This window comes from Scleropages formosus, chromosome 1 (assembly GCF_900964775.1).
Source record: "Scleropages formosus chromosome 1, fSclFor1.1, whole genome shotgun sequence".
Taxonomy (NCBI): Eukaryota; Metazoa; Chordata; class Actinopteri; order Osteoglossiformes; family Osteoglossidae; genus Scleropages; species Scleropages formosus.
The window spans coordinates 9,730,889-9,752,421 of NC_041806.1; the positions used below are offsets into that span (position 1 = coordinate 9,730,889).

Here is a 21,533-nt window from a genome sequence, read left to right on the forward strand (position 1 = left end):
TGTAATGGTTATTTACATATAGTTCACATTGGTAATTAAATATAACAGAGGCACTGCTGTATTATTGGTTGAATTGTAATTGAATATGATATTGTGTACTCATTATACACCAAGACCCACTAAGTGAAAGCGAGGATTTTATTGCAGTTAATAAGTTGTAATTTGTTGGGCAAAAATTTTGTCATGTGGTTGAAACTTACTGTCGTTTGAGCTACACGTAATTATGAAACACCCAGCACCTCTTTTTACAACCATTTCCAGAACCCAGTTTGACTAAGTGATGAGGGAGCTCTGTGCTGGGAGCAATAGGAGACCATAATGGTAGTACATTTAGGATGCCCAGGTATAGTTTAATGTCTTTCAAAACTAAAGGAGTGTTAAATATAACAAAATGCTTGGATAAACATGAAATGTTATGAATCTTCTGAATGAAAGGCAGAGATCTTCAGCAGTCTTGTATGGCACAAAGCTGACATCACACAACCCACAGAAACTCCAGCCTACCCAGGAAAAAATTATTTGTATAATAAGTGGAGCCCAATAATAAAATATAATTTTTGATACAGAAGCCCCAGTTGTTTGTTTTGTCTGGCAATGTTTGTAGACTGATTCTGCATGTTTTAAGGTTACAAATAAATCTTGAAATCAAGCTGTTTCATTAAAAAAAATAAGCCAACAAGTGATAAATTCAATTTTGGAATATTAATCCTAACATTAATTCTCTGAAATGTTGAAATAGTTACCGAGGTCCACCTGGGGATCTTTTTTGATCTTTTAATTAGCAGTGAGTAGTTGGTCTTTTGCAGGTTAATAAGATCTGGACTGACAGAAATTCCACAACAGCCAAAACCAGTTTGTCTGTTTAAAAGGACAGCACCTATCAGAATTAGGAACATTCAAGTGGATAGCTAAAGATTAATCTCTCTAAATTTTATAATGTTTACTGTAATATAATGTTACTTTAAAACTGCGGGGACTGTTGTGTCAGGGTTATTCAGGAACAAGAGTATATCATCAGCATGTAGAGAAATACGATGATGGTCTTCTCCTTTTATACTGGATATGTTCATATTGCTCCTAAAAGGTTTTGCCGAAGGGTCAATCATAAGTATTAATAGTAAAGGGAACAGCTTGCTGGGAGCCTCTTCCCAAAAAAAAAATCTGGTACCAATAGGAAACCCCATCAAGGACACTTTTAAGGATACCATAGAAAACGAGGAAAACAAATGGACCTTGGATCAAATCAGACAAAAACTTTTACTACCAGCACAAATGATGAGACTGAGGTTACAGTGTTTTGGATACATAAGGTGAAAATCTGATTCTCTCAAACAGACTGTAATGCTTGGGGAAAATTAAGAAAAATGACAGCCAGCAACCAGGTGGAGAGTCCATCGCAGTAACAATGGACCCATTCCTTTCAACCCTAAGGACAGAAGTAGACAACAGGACATTCTGGAGGGAGTATCTTTATGTCAGCACTAAGAGTTTACATCAGCTCAAGAGCAATTCACATCTACTGTAAATTTGCTTTAGAGATGGAACTTGTATCTTTTATTAGAAGTGCTTTGAGAAGCTGCTTCTAATTGCACTACATAAATATTATTTTAGGAGGTGCGGTAGTGCAGCGGATTTGGCTTGTGCCTGCTCTCTGGTTGGCCTAAGGTTCGAGTCCTGCTTGGTGTGGCCTGTGGCAGACTGACATCCTGTCCTGAGTGTGTCCCCTCCCCCTCACGCCCTCTGTTGCCGGGTAAGGCTCCGGTTTGCTGTGACCCCGCTTGGAACAAGTAGTTTCAGTGTGTGTGTGTGTTTGTAAATATTATTGTAACAAGAACACTAAGAAGGCAACTCTCGTAATTACTGCAATTAGTGTAAACATGTGGAAGTACTCTGTGCTGAGCCATTCATAATGTTTGTGATAAACAGTAAATCAAACTCCACAGTCATTCATAATAACATTGCTTTTCAACGAAATTCTACCCCTTTTATTGCTTCAAGTTTCAAACTGACAGACAAGGCTTTCCTGTGCCTTTTGCATTCATATTAGAACTATTTTCAAACTTTTGTGCTTTAGGGTTCATTATTATGGTAGATGATGGTTTTGCTGAATAAGATACCTGAGAGATTCTTGCAAGTGGTCACATGTATAAAAACCAACCAAGATGTACAGGTGCTAAATGTCACCAAAGCTAGTATTTTTAATTGAATTTTTTCCTCAGCGGTGTTTCTCACACTGTCAGTTGATCGCTAGTTATGCAAACTTTGTTACATTTGCCGCCAAGTCCAAATTGAGCTAGTATAAGCAACTGTCATGCAAGGGAAACCTGCATTTTTGTTTTTGTAAACTTAGATTTCAAGCTAACGCATTCCTTTCTCAGTCTAGTGAGGTAGCTGCGGGGTAAATATGTCTTACAGTAAGACAACTCAAATAAGTAGCATGTATCAGCAAAATAAATACAGCAGGGACCATCTATACAATGTAATTTTCCTAAAAAGTTTGGCTCTGTCCTCATGAAGACAGTTCTCTGACACCAATCTTAAATCCCATCTGAAGAACTTACTATAAGTGCACTGTCATTTAATGAAACAATCTAAAAACAGTAAAACTGCTTGTGCAACTACTGCATATACTGGATGGCTTCATTTCTTAAGCTGGCTCAACTAGAACCCTGTTAAGGAGTGCATGACCTGAGTCATATATGTTGACTGAGCATTTGGTTCATCAGCTGTTAAGGCTTCAGCTTTAAAGGATTTCTGATTAATTAAAAAGTTACATTCAAGTCAATGTAATCACATAAATTAACATTAGAGGTGAACAGCAAATCATATTTAGTGAAGCAATATACAATTGGTAAAAGGATGCCATTATTAAGTTTAGCCATTGACACACTGGCCAGTTCAAATTAAAATTTATCTTGTTTTTGAAATCCATTGGAAGCTTGTGCTGGAAGAGGACTGCTCAACTCACTCGCCCAGCAGCCTGAGGGTTTTCTCACACTCCAAGCAGTAGTGGGGAGAGTCCACAGTGAGAACTGTTTGGTGCCTCTTTAAATAGTCAGACTGTCTGTAGTGCTGTCCGCAACGGCTGCACTGAAAACTCTTCTCCGCATTGTGGATGATCATGTGCCCCTGCAGGTGACTGAGATTCCTGAAGATGTCACCACAAAAGGGGCAGTGGCGGATGGCCTGGCCTGTGCACTGCTGTTGGTGTCTGTCCAGGCTGAGCTGCATGGTGAAGCGCTTGTCACAGCGGGTACAGTGGAAGGGTTTTTCGCCAAGATGCACGTTGAGGTGGGAGTTAAAGCGGCACCTGCGCCGGAAGGTCTTACCACAAATACTGCAAAAGTAGGGTCTGTGGTCTGCCTCCAAGTGTTTGGAGTGGGAGAAATTATTGGGGTGCTGAGAGGTCACCGTGCCATATGAACAATCTGAGGCAATGCAACCAGACATCCTGGAAGTCTCCCTGCTTTGGACAGACTCACAATTTTCATCTAAGAACAGAGAGAACTGTGGCAGGGAGCTCAGTCCCCAGAGCCCAGAGTAATCTGGGACAGTTGAGGAGACATTCCCTGAATCCTCCGTGTATTTGTCTCCAGATGTGCCTGACTGGTCATCGGACTGTGCGTCACATAAAAGTCCAAAGTCAGAGAACACCCTGTGGACGTGGATTGGCTTCAGAGCTTCCTCTTTGTTTTGCGCACATTCCACATGCTGGTCAGGCAGCTCTGACTCTGTATCACTAAAGAGTCCAAAGACAGGAAACACTCTGTGGACATGGATCGGCTTCAGAGTTTCCTCCTTGACGTGACTACAGTTCACCTCCAGGTAGGGCCCATCTTTGGCCTCCTCTACATCAGACAGCTCTTCCTTAATAGACACAATCTGCACCTCAAACAGCTCCTGTTCAGCATCACTGGCCTCCAGCAGCATCCCTGCCACGGAGTCCTTTTCCGGCAACTCCTGAGTGCCACGGACATCCCTGAGCTCGAGCACCTGCAAGCTCCTCTGAGGACACTCCATCATGCCTGGACAGTGCAACTGCTCACACTGCATCTCCTTCAGCAAAGCAGACCTGACCACATTCACCAAACTGCAAAACATGGACAGATGAAGTCAAACCACATTCATGTTACATGACAATGTAATATAGTTGGTGTAGGTGGGGAAAACCCCCTGGACATGAAGCAGCACACATGTCATGTACATTCTGACATACTGTAATTCAGCAACAAAATGCATTACACCTTGTGCATCTTTTTTAAAGCAAAAAGATGTCAAGAAAGAAATTAGTTCACTTATTTTCTCCATTACAGCTACATCAAAGAATGGAACAGCTGATCAGTGATACACATTAGTGACTAATGGCACCACTGCAACAAGTTGTTGTAACAAGAGATATTACAGCTACTAAAGTATGACCTACAATTATTACGTATTTAAAAAGTCATAACAAAAGTATTTTTTCGTTAAAATAAAAATACTAAGTTGTGCCAAAAAAAAAAAAAAGTTATCGATAATCCTGTTAACTTTTCGGTTGGCTAGTATCAAAGGGAATTATGTGTTGAACAGAACCAATGCGACCGCCGAGAAGTTCATGATGATTGCATGTAAGGTGTACGAACACACAAACGCATACTAATATACTGCAGCTGCAGAAGAGGAACACACCTGCACGACGTTCACCACCCTCGAGCCCCGTTCTTTCTACTTCCTGAGTTGCAAGTTTAGGAACAGAGCAACAATTCCAATTTTCATAGGCTGTTACAGACCGCACTTTGCGTTTTCATTGGTCCTTATCAGGACAATATATGACGTCACAATGTACAACCTACGTGACCTACTGACCGGAGCGGAGTAGTGTGTTTATTCGTTTGGTGGCGATCATCAAAAAAAAAAAAAAAAGAAAAAATCGAATTTACCTTTCCTTAAGTAGTGTTTGTTGTCAGGTGCAAGAAGTTGTTAAACTAAGCTTATAGAACTCAACTGTGTGTGGACACAAACTGAAACTGAGTAAGGCTGAGGTTTTAGCTCATGACTTTTTTGGATGCCGCGATGTACTGTATCGACCCACATAGAAGAGCGTCACGTTCGAGTGGAAACAGATGATCATTGTGAATAGTTGGGAACATGAATGACAATTGTATGAAAAACTTGAAATAGTTGTTCAACCGCCGTGGGGGCTGACAGGGATTATAAGTGGGTGAGTGCCTATGGGTGAAAAAGATGGAAAGCACTGATGGTGTCTTGGCATCACTGGGTTTCCATTCATTTACATGGTTTTGGCAATCTTTAACAGTTAAAATTACATTGAAGGTTTTGAAAATAAAAGTCTGGGACAGTGCATTAACCAAGTCAAAACAACCTTGTTTATTGTTGTTTATCAATTTAACCAAAAATTGATGTGCTAAGTTAAGACTTTCGTTTCGTGCATATTTGCTGTTCTTGATGGTGAATAGTACAATTTTGCAGTTTCATTGTTAGATATTGGAAAAGTAAAGAAACACACCAAGGATAACGTTAAAGCGGAACATACGCAAAGTCAAAATGCCGCGGCAGATAGGAACCAAGGAGCCCTGGAATCAGCGGACGTATTTTAGTGACGCACCACCCAGGTTGGAAACGACGGGGTTAGGGGGCTATCGGATTGTGATCGTTATCGAAAAGTTAATACGCACTTTTCGCCCGCATTGTGGTACAGTGTACCCTACCTTTTATTCGTGTATTCACTCTTAATAGTGATACATATTTAATTATATTTCAGTTCAGAGCCCCACTTGGCAACTTCTTGGTAGTTATATTAAATAACTTCAGGTAGTATAATCTATCCGTGACGTCGTTGACAACCAATCACTCCGTAACAACCTTAACATGTGTCTTGAGTTGTCTGCCAAGATAGGCCCGGTAATACAGGACTAGTAATACGACTAGAACTAAGTGAGTCCCAAGGACGAATTCTGGATTGTTTTCCTTAGTCGAAAACTTTCTAAACAAGCAAAAACTTTAAGTGAAGGTAAGTTCTTAACGTTGAATCATGAATGTAACTTTAATGAACAGGAAAATGTTTTGAACTGCATGATTCAGGATATATTCCCCTCTTTAAGTTGTGAGTTTAACCACATAGTTAAGATTGATTCCTCATGTTATGTATGGGGGCCACAGCATTATACTTTTTTTTTTTTTGCTCTTTATCGGTTTTATGTAGATGCATCAGGATACTGATGTGTATTTGATCAAATCACTAACTAAAAAGACATGTTTGTTGAAGGGCTTAGGACTGAATTGTAATCCCCCAATACTCTTCGAATGCAGGAAGTGATCATTTTTTTTTGTTGGGTTCTAGTACTGTGTTTGCTGGTTAACCTCAGCTTTTGTTCTGCCTTCACCAAAGGAAGCGCTAATGGCTACAGTTAAGAGGGTTGCTGCCGCTGCAGCAATAACCAAAGTGCGGAAAGTGGCCATGGCCTTGTCAGAAGTGGAGGAGTATAGGACCCCCATGAAACCAGGACCTGAAGCACAGAAGACAAAGGAGAGACGCTACGAGTGTAGTGTGTGTGGGAAGAGGTTCCAGAGCCGGAGCCACATCAAAGAGCACCATCGTGTGCACACCGGTGAGCGGCCCTTCCCTTGTGACCGCTGCGAGCGTTCCTTCACCACTCCTCACAACCTTAGACGCCACCAGGGCATCCATATCAAGGAGGACAGCTACCGCTGTACCCTCTGTGGTGTTCTGTTCTGCCACGAACACACGATGTCTAGCATGAACAGTCCCTCTTCACCATCGCCATCCTCTCCAAAGCACAAGTACACACCCCCAAGTCCTGAGCTGCTGTCTTCATCCAAGAAGAAAAGGCCCAGCCACCATCTGCCCTCAGAACAGGGAAAAGTGAAGAAAGAGGAGGTGGAGATGGTGTCTTTCCAGAAGTGTGCCGGAGGGTTGAGGAAAGTTGCTTATGAAATAGAGGTAGTGCTTTAAGACTTGGGACAATTTTTTTTTATTACTAAATAACCTGACTTACCTTTTTTATGGCACCAAAATTTGTGTTACTTTCTGGCATAATTTGATTTCAGGGGTCACAGAGGCATTATTGTTAGCAATAACTGCGCTTATTGCTTAGCTGATGCCGCTGTACAAAGTAACTTAACATTTGGTCCATCTAGACAGCTGGGTATCTTACTCAAGGGTAATTCAGTAGTCAGAAGTGGGATCTGATCCAGCAAACCTAAGTTACATTAGGATCACAGAACCAGTTGTGCAATTCTTTTTATCTGTTGTAATACACTTCTCATTCAGTTGACACTAACCGAGTGATATGGAATTTCTAGACCAGAAGTTTAGAAATGTTCATTGTAATTGCTGCTGATACTTGAAATATTTTGAAATGAGGCTCTTTTAGACCTTTTCTTTCATTGGTGCCTTTATTACATTTCCCCAAGACACTTTCAGTTTAACAACAGTAAATTGACATTAGAAATGTAGTGGTCATTGATTTGATTAATTTTTCTTCTGTCATTACTGTTTGTCATATTTTAGCTGTTTTGCTTTGTATTAGTTTGATCATCAGATTTTAATACTACTGCACCATTTACTATGTAAAGCTATTTTATATTTGCTGTCTGTAAAGTCAGATGTAGGGACCTTCTAATGTACTTTTTATTCATATTTAAAATATGGTAAGCAAATATCAGTTTTTAAAATTTCCACCTTATACCATCACTTTTATGTTAAGTGTTGAAAATTATTGTAATTTAAATTAATATCCAAAATCATTCTTGAAAAATATTTTATTTTCTTTTACTGATAAGGTAATGGAGTATGTTGAATTAAGTGGTCAGAGCACAAGAGTCCTACTTTTTTTTAGCTTCTGATGCTATTAGTAAAGCATAATACTATACTTATTACATTGTACAGGATGCTTATGGCCATTAGACTGTACTCCTACAGGGAATTTGTGAAGACTGGTCAGTTTTTTTCTGTTCTTAGACTGATGACATTTTTGTGGTTGAGAAACACATGTCAAAAAGGGGAGAGCATGCAAACATTCAGAATGAACAGATATTAAATTTACCCCAATCACACAGTGAGAATTCTGGGTTTCTTTGGTGGCTCCAGGATCACATAATGCATGTGGATGTGGTGGGCATTTTTTTTGGTTTGTATGCATTAAAGCCAGTAAAACTACAGTATACCCTTTAAAATAGACTCCTTTACTTTGCCTTCACTCTGATTTCAGAGAAGCCTTTGTAGTGAGCCTTTCTATACTCCACTTGCTAAAATTGGTTTTATTCTGTCCTTCTGATAATTTTATGCTTAAATTGGCTTTGAATATATGTTTACAACAAGATTTATTATCTTTCTTTGCATGTTACATTCACTTTCATTGGTTATCTCTCTGAATATATTTCTGGGCCATGTGGAGCCATGTAGTTGTCCTCCACTAGCAGTTTTTATATTTGTTGCTTATTTTCACTAATAATCAGTCATTTTTATGATGAATTTACAAAATTGTATCACAGTTTGCTGTACTGTGTTGATTTATTTTTATTACAGGTTGGAATTTATTTGACAGCATAACTAATTTCATGACCACTTGTGAGTCCAAACCTTTGACAGAATTAAGATTAAATCTCTCAGGAAGTGAAAGGAAACACAAAGTTTTTTTTGTTTCCTAAAAATGCCTGTGTGTGTATGCATGGATTTACTCCTAACATTCAAATTTTTATAGAACACTCTTCTCACACAGTGACATGGAGGGTTAAACAAAGAATTAGAGATGTAATACAAATAAGAGGTTGGCTATACATTAAATTACTACAGTAACTATATTAATTATTAAAGTGATAAGTAAGCATACTGGCCACAGAGGAAAGGAATTAATTCCCAACTGTAAGGTAAGGGAGGAAAAAAAATTTGCTGGGGGTCCAAGTGCCAGTGGCTGCCTACTCCTCTTAAGTATTTTAGGTTAAAAAAAAAAAAACGTATATCAAGCAATAACATTGCTGTTAGATGCTAATAAGTTGATGCCATGGTTTGCATAGGCAGATCTTATCTACCATGGCATGCAGTCATCATATTCTTTCAACATTTATTTAACGTGGACTGCTGGTACTATGGCTGCCCTCCTCAGGTCTTGTCATGGGGAAGCAATGCTCAACAAGAACAAAAAGCCTTAGTAACTGACAGAATAATGAAATTAGAGGGTTTTATACAAAAAAAAAACAACATAGGAATCACGTCAATCATGGATACGCCAGCGTGAACAGCTGGGTCTTAAGACTGGATTTAAAGGCTGAGACAGATGCAACAATTTTGATATTGACTAGCAGACTATTGCAACATTTTGGCACTCTGTAGCTAAGGGGTGCTCTCCTACTGATTTCTTATTTACCACAGGTACTTTAAGGTAACCTATAACCAGCGAACATAAAACGCTCTGCAATTTCAGTAATCTCACTAAGGTAAGACAGCAATACCATTTACTACCTTATGGCTCAATAATAAGATTCTATCTACTCTAATTGGGAGGAAATGCAGAACCGGTGTTATTGGTCAAACTTGTTAGTTCTTGTAACAGTTCTGCAAGCAGCATGCTGTATTAAGAGGGGGCACGGTGGTGCAGTGGGTTTGACTGGGTCCTGCTCTCTGGTGGGTCTGGGGTTCAAGTCCCACTGGGTGTGCCTTGTGAAGGACTGGCGTCTTGTCCTGGGTGTGTCCCCTCCCCCTCCAGCTTTACACCCTGTGTTGCCGGGTTAGGCCCTGGCTTGCCACAACCCTGCATGGGACAAGCAGTTTAAGATTGTGTGTGTGTGTGTGCATTCTGTATTAACTGTAACTTGAATACAGCCTGGTATGGGCATCCCAGTTATAGTATTCCAACTTACTCAAAAGCATGATCCAGTTTATCCTTATCCTGCCTATATAAAAATCACCTTAATTTTTCTATATTGCTCTAAAATATCTGCAAAGCGTATGAATCATACATTTGTATTCGAAAAAACTGGTCCCATGCACAATTGTTCCAAAAGAAAAAGCTTGAAGGATCACAGTTCCGACTTCAGTGTGGTGGAATGATGTCCCACTCTCACTTAGAACTGCTGAATCCCACTCAACATTGAAGAGGGACCTCAGAACACATCTCTTTCAGACTCGCTTCTCCCCAGACATCCTATCTACTCCATAAACCTGTATTACATTATCTGTCACAACCTCCTTTGTATTTCCTCAGTTTTATTTATTGCTATTATCTCATCTTCTCATCTCATCTTCTGTCCCGCTTGTCCTAAAAGAGTCGCGGTGGCAGCAGGGAGAGCAGAGAGGCCCTTGCCAATCCAAGGGCACTGTCCCCAAGGTCCATGCAACATTGCAGAGGTGTGTTAACCATGACAGCCCTGCAACATCCATTCCTATTAGTGTAATGTTATTGCTATTTGTTAAAATGTACTCTATTAATTCTATATGCATGATCTACCCGTGTAATCTGTGCTGGTTAATGCGGCAGCATTATTAAACAAACTGACTGTACTGTACTTCGAGAATCGTGTCTGGAGCTATCTATCTCTCCGCTTGCTGGTGATATGCATTTTTTTCCCACAGAGTTGAGTTGTACATCACATCTGCTAAATGAATAAATGCAAAAAGTAGGAAGGTATTTACTGTAATTTTGCCCGAACTCGAATCGATCACGGCGATTTTTTTATATACAGCACTTAACTTGTAATCTTGGCAGTTAAAGACTAAAGAGTGGAATCTTGTCTTTATCTTTATCAAAAATTTTCTAGTAAGGAATACCGGAAATATATCATCAGATTATTCCAACGCGACCAATAAAACACTGAAATGTCCCAACAGTCTTTGTATATCTGGTAATCATTCGACCAGATCGAAGCACAGATGCCTCAAAAGTAAATGCTTGGATTCCCCAACATCAACTCTTTGCGATGATCGTGTGAGACACTTGATTGGATCGCCGGGATTCGACGAGCTTTACCCAGCTGCAGACAGCCGTCCGCTGATTGGTGGAAAAAATGGCGTCTTTCACGGAGGTTGGCTGGTTCGTCTCCAGCGGTTCGAGACTGGGTGCTTCCTGGAAGCGAATCATTGGACGGCTGCGCTCCATTCATCTGAGCTGCGCAGGAATGGAAGAAGTACCCGAACAGATGTTGACAATGATGGGAATAAAAAATTAGTAACGTCTAAATCGGCCGTGCGTGAAGAACACGTATCAGACGAGTTTGACTTAGAATCATCGAGCTAACATTATAGGTAAACACATCGTTGTCAAGCAACGACCGCAGGTGAGCGGGTGATCGGTGGGTGGTCGAAGATTGGATCCGTAGCGAGCGTTAGCAGCGCGCGGAGAGCCGGTTCTGTTCTGACTGAGTGGCACAGACTCGCGGAGAGATGGCGAATGCTGAAGTGCAAGTGCTTGGCAGGATGACGGAAACATCATAGCGCTGCAGTGCCTGGTTCTTACTAAAGTGACACAGTAAGACACTCTGAGTCTGCTTCAGCGTACATGTGTGTTAGGTGAAATCTATCTCACTGCAAACGCGTCAGCGCTTGTAGTCAAGTGTGAATGTCAATGTAAATAAAAGCGGACGTGTGTTCTAGCTGCCGCAGGCGGTCCAGTGTGTGCGGTGCACGTCGAAACAGACGAGCTCGACTTAGACTAAGTAGAGGTGGACGGTGTGTGAGCGCGAGCGGAGGTTCCGCGAGCCCAGTGTCCCCGCCGGCCTTAGTTCCCTGTTCCCTGTGCTGTGCGCTAGCTAGCTAACACTACAGCGCTCGGCGGAATCCCTGAAATCATCATGTTGATCTCACACAGCCCTGTCTTAGGTGTGTGTCCACCATGTCTCCAGCCCTTTCAGCTTTCTCAGTCTCATGATACGTGTGTTACTGTACAGTAAGGCTCTGCACACACTGGGTCCAGTCACAACCGCACACACGAAGGGATTAGAAAATTCGTCTCCAAACAGCCCACACTCTGCGTTAAAAACAGTCCTCTTTCCCAACCCAAGCTGGTAATATTATATTTATTAGCAGGTATTTATTCGACGTTCTTATCCGGAGTCACCAGTCGAGTCGTGCAAAGAAAGGCACAAAAACCGCAATAAAATTGAATAAAAACGCTTGCCTTATATTTTTTTCATTCAACTGTGTTTCTGTCTTGACCCTGCTTTGGTTTAAAATATTAAGTTTACACTCCTAGTGCATATTGGGAATTGAAGTAAAACCTTACTTAAGGGGTTGTTTAGTGTAGAAGATAATCTAGTTTCATTTAAAAATACACATTTTAAAGTACACCATGTCGCATCTGTGCCGTTTTGAATGGAATACATGACGTTTGTATTTTGTAGTGTCACTATCTGTGTATCTGCACATTTATCTTTTAGACCCACTGTTTTCAAATGTAAAGTAGACATAGTTTGAAAATTGCTATTATCCTCAAACCAGTGAGGGACTATATTAAAAATATTTAAAAATAATAAATATTTTAATTTTGTATTTACTTATTTTTGATTGGGGGGGGGGGGCTGAAAATCACTCTGGTATGAGAGGTTTGCCCGTAATTTTATTCACTCTCCAGTGCATAGGACTTACTGTTGTTTAATATCTTTGAATATACTGTCTCAGTTGGTTCAGGCACAAGAATATTTATGAATACGAAAATGTAATTAGCAAGCGCATAGACATATAGGTAAAAGAGGCACAATGTGATTTTCTTCAGTTAAAAAAAAGACACAGCACATCTCGAGGTGTTGCAAGGACCTTCCTTTAAGATTGAGTCCGAGAATGGGATTATGGGGGATGTCCTGGCACCCACTTAGGGAGACTTTGGCAAATATATTTCACGCTGTGTGGTGGGTCTGGGGTTCGAGTCCCGCTTGGGGTGCCTTGCGACTGACTGGCGTCCCGTCCTGGGTGTGTCCACTCCCCCTTCGGCCTTGTGCCCTGTGTTGCCGGTTAAGGCTCCGGCTCACTGTGATCCCGCTCAGGAGAAGCGGTTGTTGAAAATGGACAATATATGGACTTCACACTCCAAGATGCTTTTTTTTTTCACCTGAGAAACTTTTTTTCTTTGTGTGTGTGTGTGTGTGTGTGTGTCTGCCTGCCTGTCCATCCATAGGGTCTAGTGGGCAGCGCCATGCCATCTTTCAGCAGACAGGAGTTCTTCCAGGAGCTGGCGGAAGGCTGCATCTTCCCCACCGCCCAGCAGGGCCTGGAGCAGGTGTGGCAACTGCTGCTCATCTGCCTACTGTGCCGACTTCTCTGGAGACTGGGTGAGCACAAAGTCCTGTTCTAGGCTCAGCAGCACAGCTATGATAGATACCACACACAGATCTGGCACTGTCACAGCTAAGGCGGAGCCGGTGCAGAAACCTCACGCTATCTGCTGCTTTTATGATGTCCACTGACCCTGCATCTCCCTTCGCCCCCCTGCAGGTGTCCCGTTATATTTGAAGCACCTAAGTACAGTAGCAGGGGGTTTCTACTCCCTCTACCTGTTCTTCCAGCTGCACATGGTGTGGGTGGTGCTGCTCAGTCTGCTCTGCTACCTCATCCTCTTCTTGTGCCGTCACTCCAACAACCGGGGCACCTTTCTCTCTGCCACCATCCTCATCTACCTGCTTATGGGGTAGGCTTTATAACCTTCAGGGACAAGGTCTAAAGTTTCAGCTTCACAATAAGATTGTGTTAGACCAAGTTTCTGCAGCATTTTGTCTTCAGTTCTGAAGACTCTCTGACTGTGTAACCAACAAAGAAAAAAAATACAGTTTTTTTTTTTTTTTTCCTAAATTCCAAAAAAAGTCTCTTGACTTCGTTGACATTTTAGGTACTATTATTCTTTATTAGCTGAAACTTTTGTTCAAGGCAACTCATAATGTTGGGTTTGTACAATCTGCTGCGATTCTGTAATTCATTACTTCTATTTATAATGTAATGGTCAAGTTATATCAATTATTTACTGAGGGTCAGCAGGTAGCGTCTCTCCCCAGGTGAGGGTCTGCATCCCTCTGGTGGTTTCTCTGCCCAAATGAATCATCAAGTTAAACACGTATTCATGACATTGATGCAAGTACTCGAATGACCTCTGACCCTCAATCATGAGAATGGAACCAAGCATATCATAGCAGCACGTCACTTAGTGGTTAGAGCTTCTTCCTTTGGAATCGGAGGTCACAGGATGAATCCCAATTCCTGCTGTAGTACTGCTGAGCAAGGTACTTTCCCTGAATTGCAACAGTAAAAATGTCCCAGGTATATAAATGGGTAAATAACTTAAGTAGCATAACATTGTACATTTCTTTGGAGAAAAGTAGTCCCAGCTGTACATTATGCACACAGACTTTATTATGTCTGTATGATTGTAAATTATGTGTAAAATTTCCTGTTTTGTTTCAGAGAGCTGCACATGATGGACACTTCCACCTGGCATAAAATGAGAGGTGCTATGCTTACAATTTTTCTTGGTTATTTCACCTTATTATAGGATGGAAAATCTTTTGCTTTAGGTGTGTCATCTTGGGTAAGATGTCCTCAGTATGTTCGCCAAACACTTTGTAATATTAATGTCTGAACAGTAATGTCAAGGAAATTACAGCATGTTTTGCATAGATATCTACAACATGCACATTTTTCTAATTACACAGGCTCTTTGTGTTTGTCCAGGCTCCCAGATGGTTGTGGCTATGAAGGCCATCTCTTTGGCTTTTGACCTGGACAGGGGCACCGTGCCCACCGTACCATCACCTGTCGAATTCATGGGCTACATTTACTTTGTGGGAACAGTCATCTTTGGCCCTTGGGTCAGCTTCAATAGCTACAAGGAGGCCATTGAGAGCCGGAAACTGGTAATTTGATATATTTCACATCTTGTCAATCTCCTGTTTCTCTGGTCGTCATTTATGCATCTAGAGCTACAGTGATATCCTTTTTGGCTTTTGTGATGGTAAACTTTTTTCCCTCTGCAATTTCCCAAAATTATTTTCTGGTTGCTCAAACATTCTGTATTTCAATTGCTGCCTGCTCTTAGGAAAGAAAAATAGATGGCCTAGTGCTTGTTGTTTATATAAATAGCTATTGAAACGTTAAACTCGAAAACAATGTCTTTCTGTTCTTTCTGTCATTACTTTGTTTTGAAGCTCCACCAGTTTGATAGCCATTTCTTACTGGAGTTTGTCTGTGCCTCTTACATTTAGTCTTTTCCACTGCTCTCTGAAGTGGAAAACATTCAGGAACCACCAAGACTAGCTTTAGTCTGCTGCCATGTGGAGTGTTTGACATATTTCGCCTGAACAGTCGTCGTCATCAGTACAGTACCATTGCACTCCTCCCCCTCTTCTTTCCCTCAGAGCTGGTCCTGGCTGTGGAAGGTGTCTGTAAGCTGGGTCAAGTGTCAGGTGTGCCTGGTTATCTCCAACTGTATCGCACCGTACCTCTTCCCCTACTTCATCCCCATCTATGGGGACAAGCTGCTGCGCAAGTGAGTGCAGTTCCCATCCTCAACTGCCTCAAAGGCAGAATAAATCTTTTTTTTTTTTAAATACCCAAAAAAATGTTTGGTACATTTTATGATTTTTTACATTTTATGATTCAGTTTCACTCCAGTTATGTCTTCACATAAAGTTTTTCTTTAATAATTTAAAAATATCTACAAATATTTATGAAAATTGTTTTTAAGTACATTTCTCTTCCATATTAGAGGGTTGCAGATTAGAGGCTTTTGCACCAAGGAGATGGCATTTGGGGTTGTGTGCACTTAGTCAGAGTATGTCATACTGGGGATGACGTGGCTGATTTCCTCTTTGCTGTGTCACCATCTGTTTGTCCTGGTTGCATGACTTGGAATTGCCAGTGATTATCTGTCCTTATCTGTTTCTTACTGCTTGGTCTCTCCTCTCTTCTTTTTATGCCTCTCTGGCTTTTTACTCAAAGCAAAAAGAAACGAAAAAGCAGGTAATTATCCGATGGAGAAAATTCTCTGTAGGCATTTCTCTACATTCGCTCTCCTTCCTTTTCCCACCACGACAGTGATCAGCTTCTGCTGGCAGGAATACGAACATTCCTGCATTTCTCTGAGAGGATTTGAAGTAGTAACTTACCTGTGTTCTGTGTTGACCATCAACATCTCCGATAAAGGGATGATCATCCTCACCCTCTGCACTCTTGCGCTGTTGATAACCACTGTGTAGGTCATAAGGGAGGTCTTTCAGGAGAGTGCATACATTGTTACTAATCTAAAAGCAGTATTCACATCTTAACGTTTATGATTTCTTAGCAGGAGATTTTTGCTGAGTTTTGCACTTGTTAATTAATTGTTCATGATAAGTCACATGAATTAAAACAAGGGATACAACCAACCAGCGTCTACAACCGCTTGTCCCGAGTGGGGTCGCTGCAAGCCGGAGAATACCCGGCAGCACAGGGCGCAAGGCCGAGGGGGGGGAGGGGACACACCCTGGATGGGATGCCAGTCCATCGCAAGGCATCCCAAGTAGGGCTCGAACCCCAGCCCGGCCACACAACGGGTCCTGGCCAAACCCGCTGTGCCCCTGCGCCCCCTAACAAGCGATACATTATGACACAATAACACTTTTATTACTTATACTTTCTTGATGGAAATTTTGTTCTTGGATAATATTACATTCACTTAAAAACCCACAATGAATGGGCTCCAAGATGTGAGGTGTTATAAATCTCTAGTGATTTTTCATCTTCATGAAAGCATGTTAAATTCATAAAATGTTTCAGTGACAAGCATCAACAGACCTCATGTTTCATCATTCATCTGTTTAGCATCAGCTCTGAAATTTATCCTATTGAACAGTTTGTAAATTATGTAACTTATGCAAATTCCATAATTACATTTCCCATTATTCAACTATATAATACTATTTATTGTGCACATTTTAAGAACATTACCATCAGCTGTCTGATTTACTTCCGTGAAGTATCCTTTTTTCTGTCAATGATTTTCTTTCTGATTCCCCCCCCCTTTCCATTTCTGCTTCTCAGAAGTACTGTAGCAAGGTAATGTATCTGTACTTGGTAATTTTGAGAGACCTTACTGAAGCAGAGCTGTGAGTATGTAAAAGGATGTGGCATATATCATACTATAAATTCTAGAGAGGGTACATGCCTGATATTGACCCCGTGTCTTCCTGTTATTCTGCAGGTGGCTCCATGCATATGAAAATGCTGTTTCCTTCCACTTCAGTAATTACTTTGTGAGCTTCCTGAGTGAGACCACCACCACACTGGCTGGAGGAGGGTTCACCGAGGACAAAGACAATCTAAAATGGTTGGTACCAGACAGAGTCCCATGAGCTCTTCCTCAAATGCACTAGAGTACATTTGTTTACTTAAAAAAAAAAAATGGTAGGAATGTTTGTGAATGTCCACTTATCCTTTTCCAGGGATATGACTGTAGCCAGGCCACTCAACATTGAATTACCCAGGTCTATGGTGGAAGTTGTGACATCCTGGAACCTGCCCATGTCTCGATGGCTGAACACCTGTTTGTGCCTTTCACTTTTACCTTATAACTCTGACCCTTAACATGCGTTTTAAAAACTGTATAATATGTTTGCTGGTAACGTGGTCTAAATTGTGTACCTTCTTATATCTTGGGCATAAATGTAGATGTGGACTAATTTCCTTTTTGAGTTGAGTAAAGACAACTTTTGTACATACCATGGCCTCTAGGAAACACTGCACTCGTGCAAAGTGGAAACGAATGCAGCTTGTCCACACTGGCTAAATAACACATCAGTGCTTCAAGTGTGTTTTTCTGCTATAATAATTTGCATCTGATTTCCTTCCCAGATGTTTTTAAAAGTGCTCTGAAACTAGGAACCTTCCCTGCCATTCTGGTGACCTACACAGCTAGCGCTCTTTTACATGTAAGTACTACATGTGTGACTGTGATGGTAATTTTATGAATTGAATCTGCAGACTTTCTTCACATAACAGATGCTTATATTATGAGAACTTGCACTTTGGAGCACATCATTTGTACCCTAAAATTTGCATAACAAGCTATGAAGACACTCATTACAAGAACAGAAATTTCAGTTTGAAACAAATACCTCAGTTTAAGCCTTCAGGTAAAAAAAAATCCTAGAAGTCTCTTGAAAGGCAATGTCTATAATCTGTGGTTCAGGAACACATTTTTTCCCCCTTTTAAATTAGTGGCAGTTAAGTATTTAATGAAAATTCACACTGCAGGTGATCAGATTTTCAGGGACAAGGTATAATTATTATGTAAGGGAAGCCAGTATTTTTTGGTGAAGAAAATTTTGCATAAATTTATTTGGGCATTTGTGCTGATGTATCCAATGAGGCTTAGCTATTGTTTTCACTGCCTGGGAAAGTAGAGTGTGACTGACTCCTGACATTCCTGCAGGGCCTCAGCTTCCACCTAGGGGCTGTACTTCTGTCCCTGGGTTTCATCACCTACGTGGAGCACGGTAGGAATTTTCTGGCATCAGAATGGCTATGAAATGGTCTTCAGGAGTTCCGACATTTATGCATTTTTATATATTTCTGTTTGGGCAACATTTTTTGTCTCATCTGCTTAAATAAGCTTCTACACAAGAAAATATTGTTATTTTTTGCCGGTACTGTATGTGTGCTGTTGTTCATACCCAGAAAAAAATATTGCCAGGCTGTGATGATTTCTATGCTCCAACCTGTTTCCTAGTTCTGCGGAAACGGCTGGCCACCATTTTCAGCGCTTGTATTCTTTCAAAACGCTGCCTCCCTGCCTGTACTCACCAGCACAAGAAGGTGGGCTTCAGTAGCAGTTCCATTTTTGCATTTGTGCTTTTGGATTTTTTTTGTAATGGGGCAATGAATTGCTAATAAAATCTCTGGTGTTCTCTAGTATTTTTAAAGGAATTATTGAATAATGCTGTTCTACTGACTCACCTCTAACTTACAGAGCCTGTGGGTGTATAGCATAAATGTGGCCTTCAGTGCTTTAGCTGTCTTCCACCTGGCATACCTGGGCTCCCTGTTCGATGCTAATGTGGACAACGCTGATTCTGATGAGGTACGAACTCAGTGGCTGGTACATTAGCTTAATCTCCAAACAGTCACAAGGCTCTGACTGGGAATCCTCAAACCAAAAGGAAACTTAGGAAAAAGTGTGATAAATATGTCTCCTCTTGCCTTCTCCAGAGCTACTTGGCCAACCACACCATTCAGAAGTGGACGGAGCTCAGCTGGGCAAGCCACTGGGTGATGTTTGGCTGCTGGGTTTTCTACCGTCTCATTCAGTGAGCATAGGAGGGGCATGGGGACCGGGGAAAGCTATAACCTCTTGTCCCCTGAAGCCAGGCCTGGACATGAAGCCTATTGCAAAGGCAAGGCTGGTTGATGGACCTCCTTTTGGAATTCTGCCCTCCCCTTCCCTCATCATGTCTTTCTCTTTGCCAGTCTCATGTGCTCAAGACACAGCTTGTCAATGCTTCTCTCACAACACTTCACAACCACCTTCAGCCCACCCTTCCTTTGTCCTCTAAAGAGAAAATGTGATTCAATCACTAACTCTTCCTCCTTGATCACACCCTGTTGATGGAACTGCACCGGTGTACAAACGGTTTGGCACATATTGCACTGTGATTCACAATCAACACTCAGAAGCATGGCGGCTGTTATACCCGTCATTTGCTCTGATGAACAGTATTTTACCTGCCTCCTTGTTGTCAGTGTGAGGACTGCTCATTTAGTTGAATGGATTTCATTAAAAATATCTGGGTCTTCAAAGTGTAGCCTTTCACAGTAGAATTAAACATTCTTTTATACCTTTTAAATCTTAGTAATGTGGTGAATTTAATGTAAAATCTTATAGATTTAAATGTTTCTCCATGTGTATAAAAAAAGGGGTCACACGTTCCCAAGTGGAACTGCTAACTCTAGACAATCAACTGTCTGAACACCACAGAAATGTCATTTAAGCAGACCTGAGCAAGCCTGTATCATCATTCCTGTGCTGGGCCTAATGCAGTGATGCACGTCAGCAGAGCTTTTGAGGGGTGTACATTACAGAGCAGCTTAGCCAGGAGACATGATCCTGTTGAGCCCAGAACTGCAGCTGAAGAGTATAACTGGCATTATCCTTCTGTCAGGTGGATGGAGTTGGCATGTATGCACTGGGCTTTGCAGGAGACTCTTCTCTGGAACTTTCAGGTACTTGCAAGTTATGGGTTTCCAGCCTCAAGATTCCTCTCCCAGATGATGCTGGTTTAGCAGAATGGTGCTGTGTGGCCTGCAGAGTATTAAGAAAGCAGTGGAGCTGGCAGGGATTTTATTATCAGAGTACACACCCTGCCTTGGGATGGATTAATGATGCCACACAAATGGAAATGGCAAAATATGGGTCAAATATTGGGGCATTAACAGCAGGTAATATGTGTTACATAGTGCTAATTGCTGAACCATTGGCAATCAGAAAACTTGCTACCCCTACTTTCAGTAATGATACACTTTTAAAAATTCTTTAGCTTTTTTCTTTATCTGTGGTCAAACTGACAGTAACAAGCTGCTCCTGGTTTGTTAGAAAGTAAGATATAGTCATTTAAATACTGTTCTCTTGTGTGAGGCCTGTTGTATTCAAGTAAGATACACTACAGTGTTGTAGTAACTCTAATTTACTTCTAGGTTAGTTATAGTCTGCTTGCGTACTATGTGGGACAAAATAGCCTAAAATAGCCTATTCTTATATCAGACCTGGTTTTCTTGTCTGAATGTTCAGTGAACAGCCAGCAGTCCTATTATTTTGGAACAAACTATCTTTTTTTAAACAGATTTGATCTGTGTTGATCTCCATGACTATATTTAGTGACCTATATAAAATATTGTTTTTATTACATTGTTTATTTTGTACCATAACTTAGGATTAGAATATTTAGTAATTTGAGTGCTGGTTTTTAGATGACAGCCATAGTATTTAATTCTTTTAAATGATGTGCCATATCTGTTGTTCGTTAACCATTTGTGTGTGTACAAGTTTGCCAGTCCTTTTCCTCTCCTTTTTTCATTTGTATATTCCTTTCTTCAGACTTCCAGTGTTTTTTTTTTTTTTTGTTCTAGCTAGTTAAAGGTGTAAACATTGATTACTTTGTGTTATTTTTCATTAAAATTAATAATTTCTTTTTTGTCTGAGTATTTCTGATTTAATTTTGGTCAAGAGTGTACTATAGTAATGTGTTATTCAAAAGAAATCCGTTTATGTTAATGTACACTGCTATGAGTAAAATTTCCAGGAAGGTAGTGCATTTGTACTGTAAAATGTCATAATGCATTGACTGCATGATTTTAGTAATGAGAAAACACAGGGAAGCTTAAGAGCTCTGTGAGAAATATTTTTATTCACATGAAAGCTCAGGACCATCAACAAGGTCAATCACAAGGCAAAGTTGGTGAGATATAGGTGGGGAGGTGAGGGAACAAGGGTCAGGACAGTCAGGCATTGTCTTGGCTCAGTTAGCAAAGTTCACATGCCAGGTAGTAGGGTTTGGAACTGATGGTG

At 40.9% G+C, this 21,533-nt stretch overlaps 3 protein-coding genes across 5 annotated transcripts; 2 read left to right on the plus strand and 1 right to left on the minus strand.

The window, feature by feature from the left end:
• Positions 1-1,761: 1,761 nt before the first annotated feature.
• Positions 1,762-4,705, minus strand: LOC108934785 (zinc finger protein 3-like). The gene is made up of 2 exons (XM_029256280.1): positions 4,669-4,705; positions 1,762-4,090 (listed from the first exon to the last, which is right to left on the minus strand). Exon 2 carries the CDS (start codon positions 4,051-4,053, stop codon positions 2,965-2,967), a length of 1,089 nt encoding a protein of 362 aa, XP_029112113.1. The 5' UTR covers positions 4,054-4,090; positions 4,669-4,705; the 3' UTR covers positions 1,762-2,964.
• A 121-nt stretch (positions 4,706-4,826) lies between these two features.
• On the plus strand, positions 4,827-7,694 carry LOC108934782 (zinc finger protein 467-like). Its single transcript, XM_018752872.2, has 2 exons — positions 4,827-6,010; positions 6,389-7,694. The coding sequence occupies exon 2, from the start codon at positions 6,398-6,400 to the stop codon at positions 6,971-6,973; it is 576 nt and encodes a 191-aa protein (XP_018608388.2). The 5' UTR covers positions 4,827-6,010; positions 6,389-6,397; the 3' UTR covers positions 6,974-7,694.
• Positions 7,695-11,100: 3,406 nt separating this feature from the next.
• LOC108934774 (protein-serine O-palmitoleoyltransferase porcupine-like) lies at positions 11,101-20,800 on the plus strand. 3 transcript variants are annotated; one of them, XM_018752853.2, is made up of 15 exons: positions 11,101-11,292; positions 13,125-13,278; positions 13,442-13,634; positions 14,402-14,445; positions 14,669-14,850; positions 15,352-15,482; positions 15,935-15,955; positions 17,015-17,029; positions 17,175-17,300; positions 17,416-17,516; positions 17,825-17,901; positions 18,405-18,468; positions 18,702-18,787; positions 18,942-19,052; positions 19,181-20,800. In XM_018752853.2, exons 2-15 carry the CDS (start codon positions 13,143-13,145, stop codon positions 19,280-19,282), a joined length of 1,389 nt encoding a protein of 462 aa, XP_018608369.1. In that variant the 5' UTR covers positions 11,101-11,292; positions 13,125-13,142; the 3' UTR covers positions 19,283-20,800. The 3 variants fall into 3 exon arrangements, with proteins under 3 accessions (XP_018608369.1, XP_018608371.1, XP_018608370.1); XM_018752854.2 differs by lacking the exon at positions 11,101-11,292 and adding an exon at positions 11,476-11,483; XM_018752855.2 differs by lacking the exons at positions 15,935-15,955; positions 17,015-17,029.
• Positions 20,801-21,533: the final 733 nt, after the last annotated feature.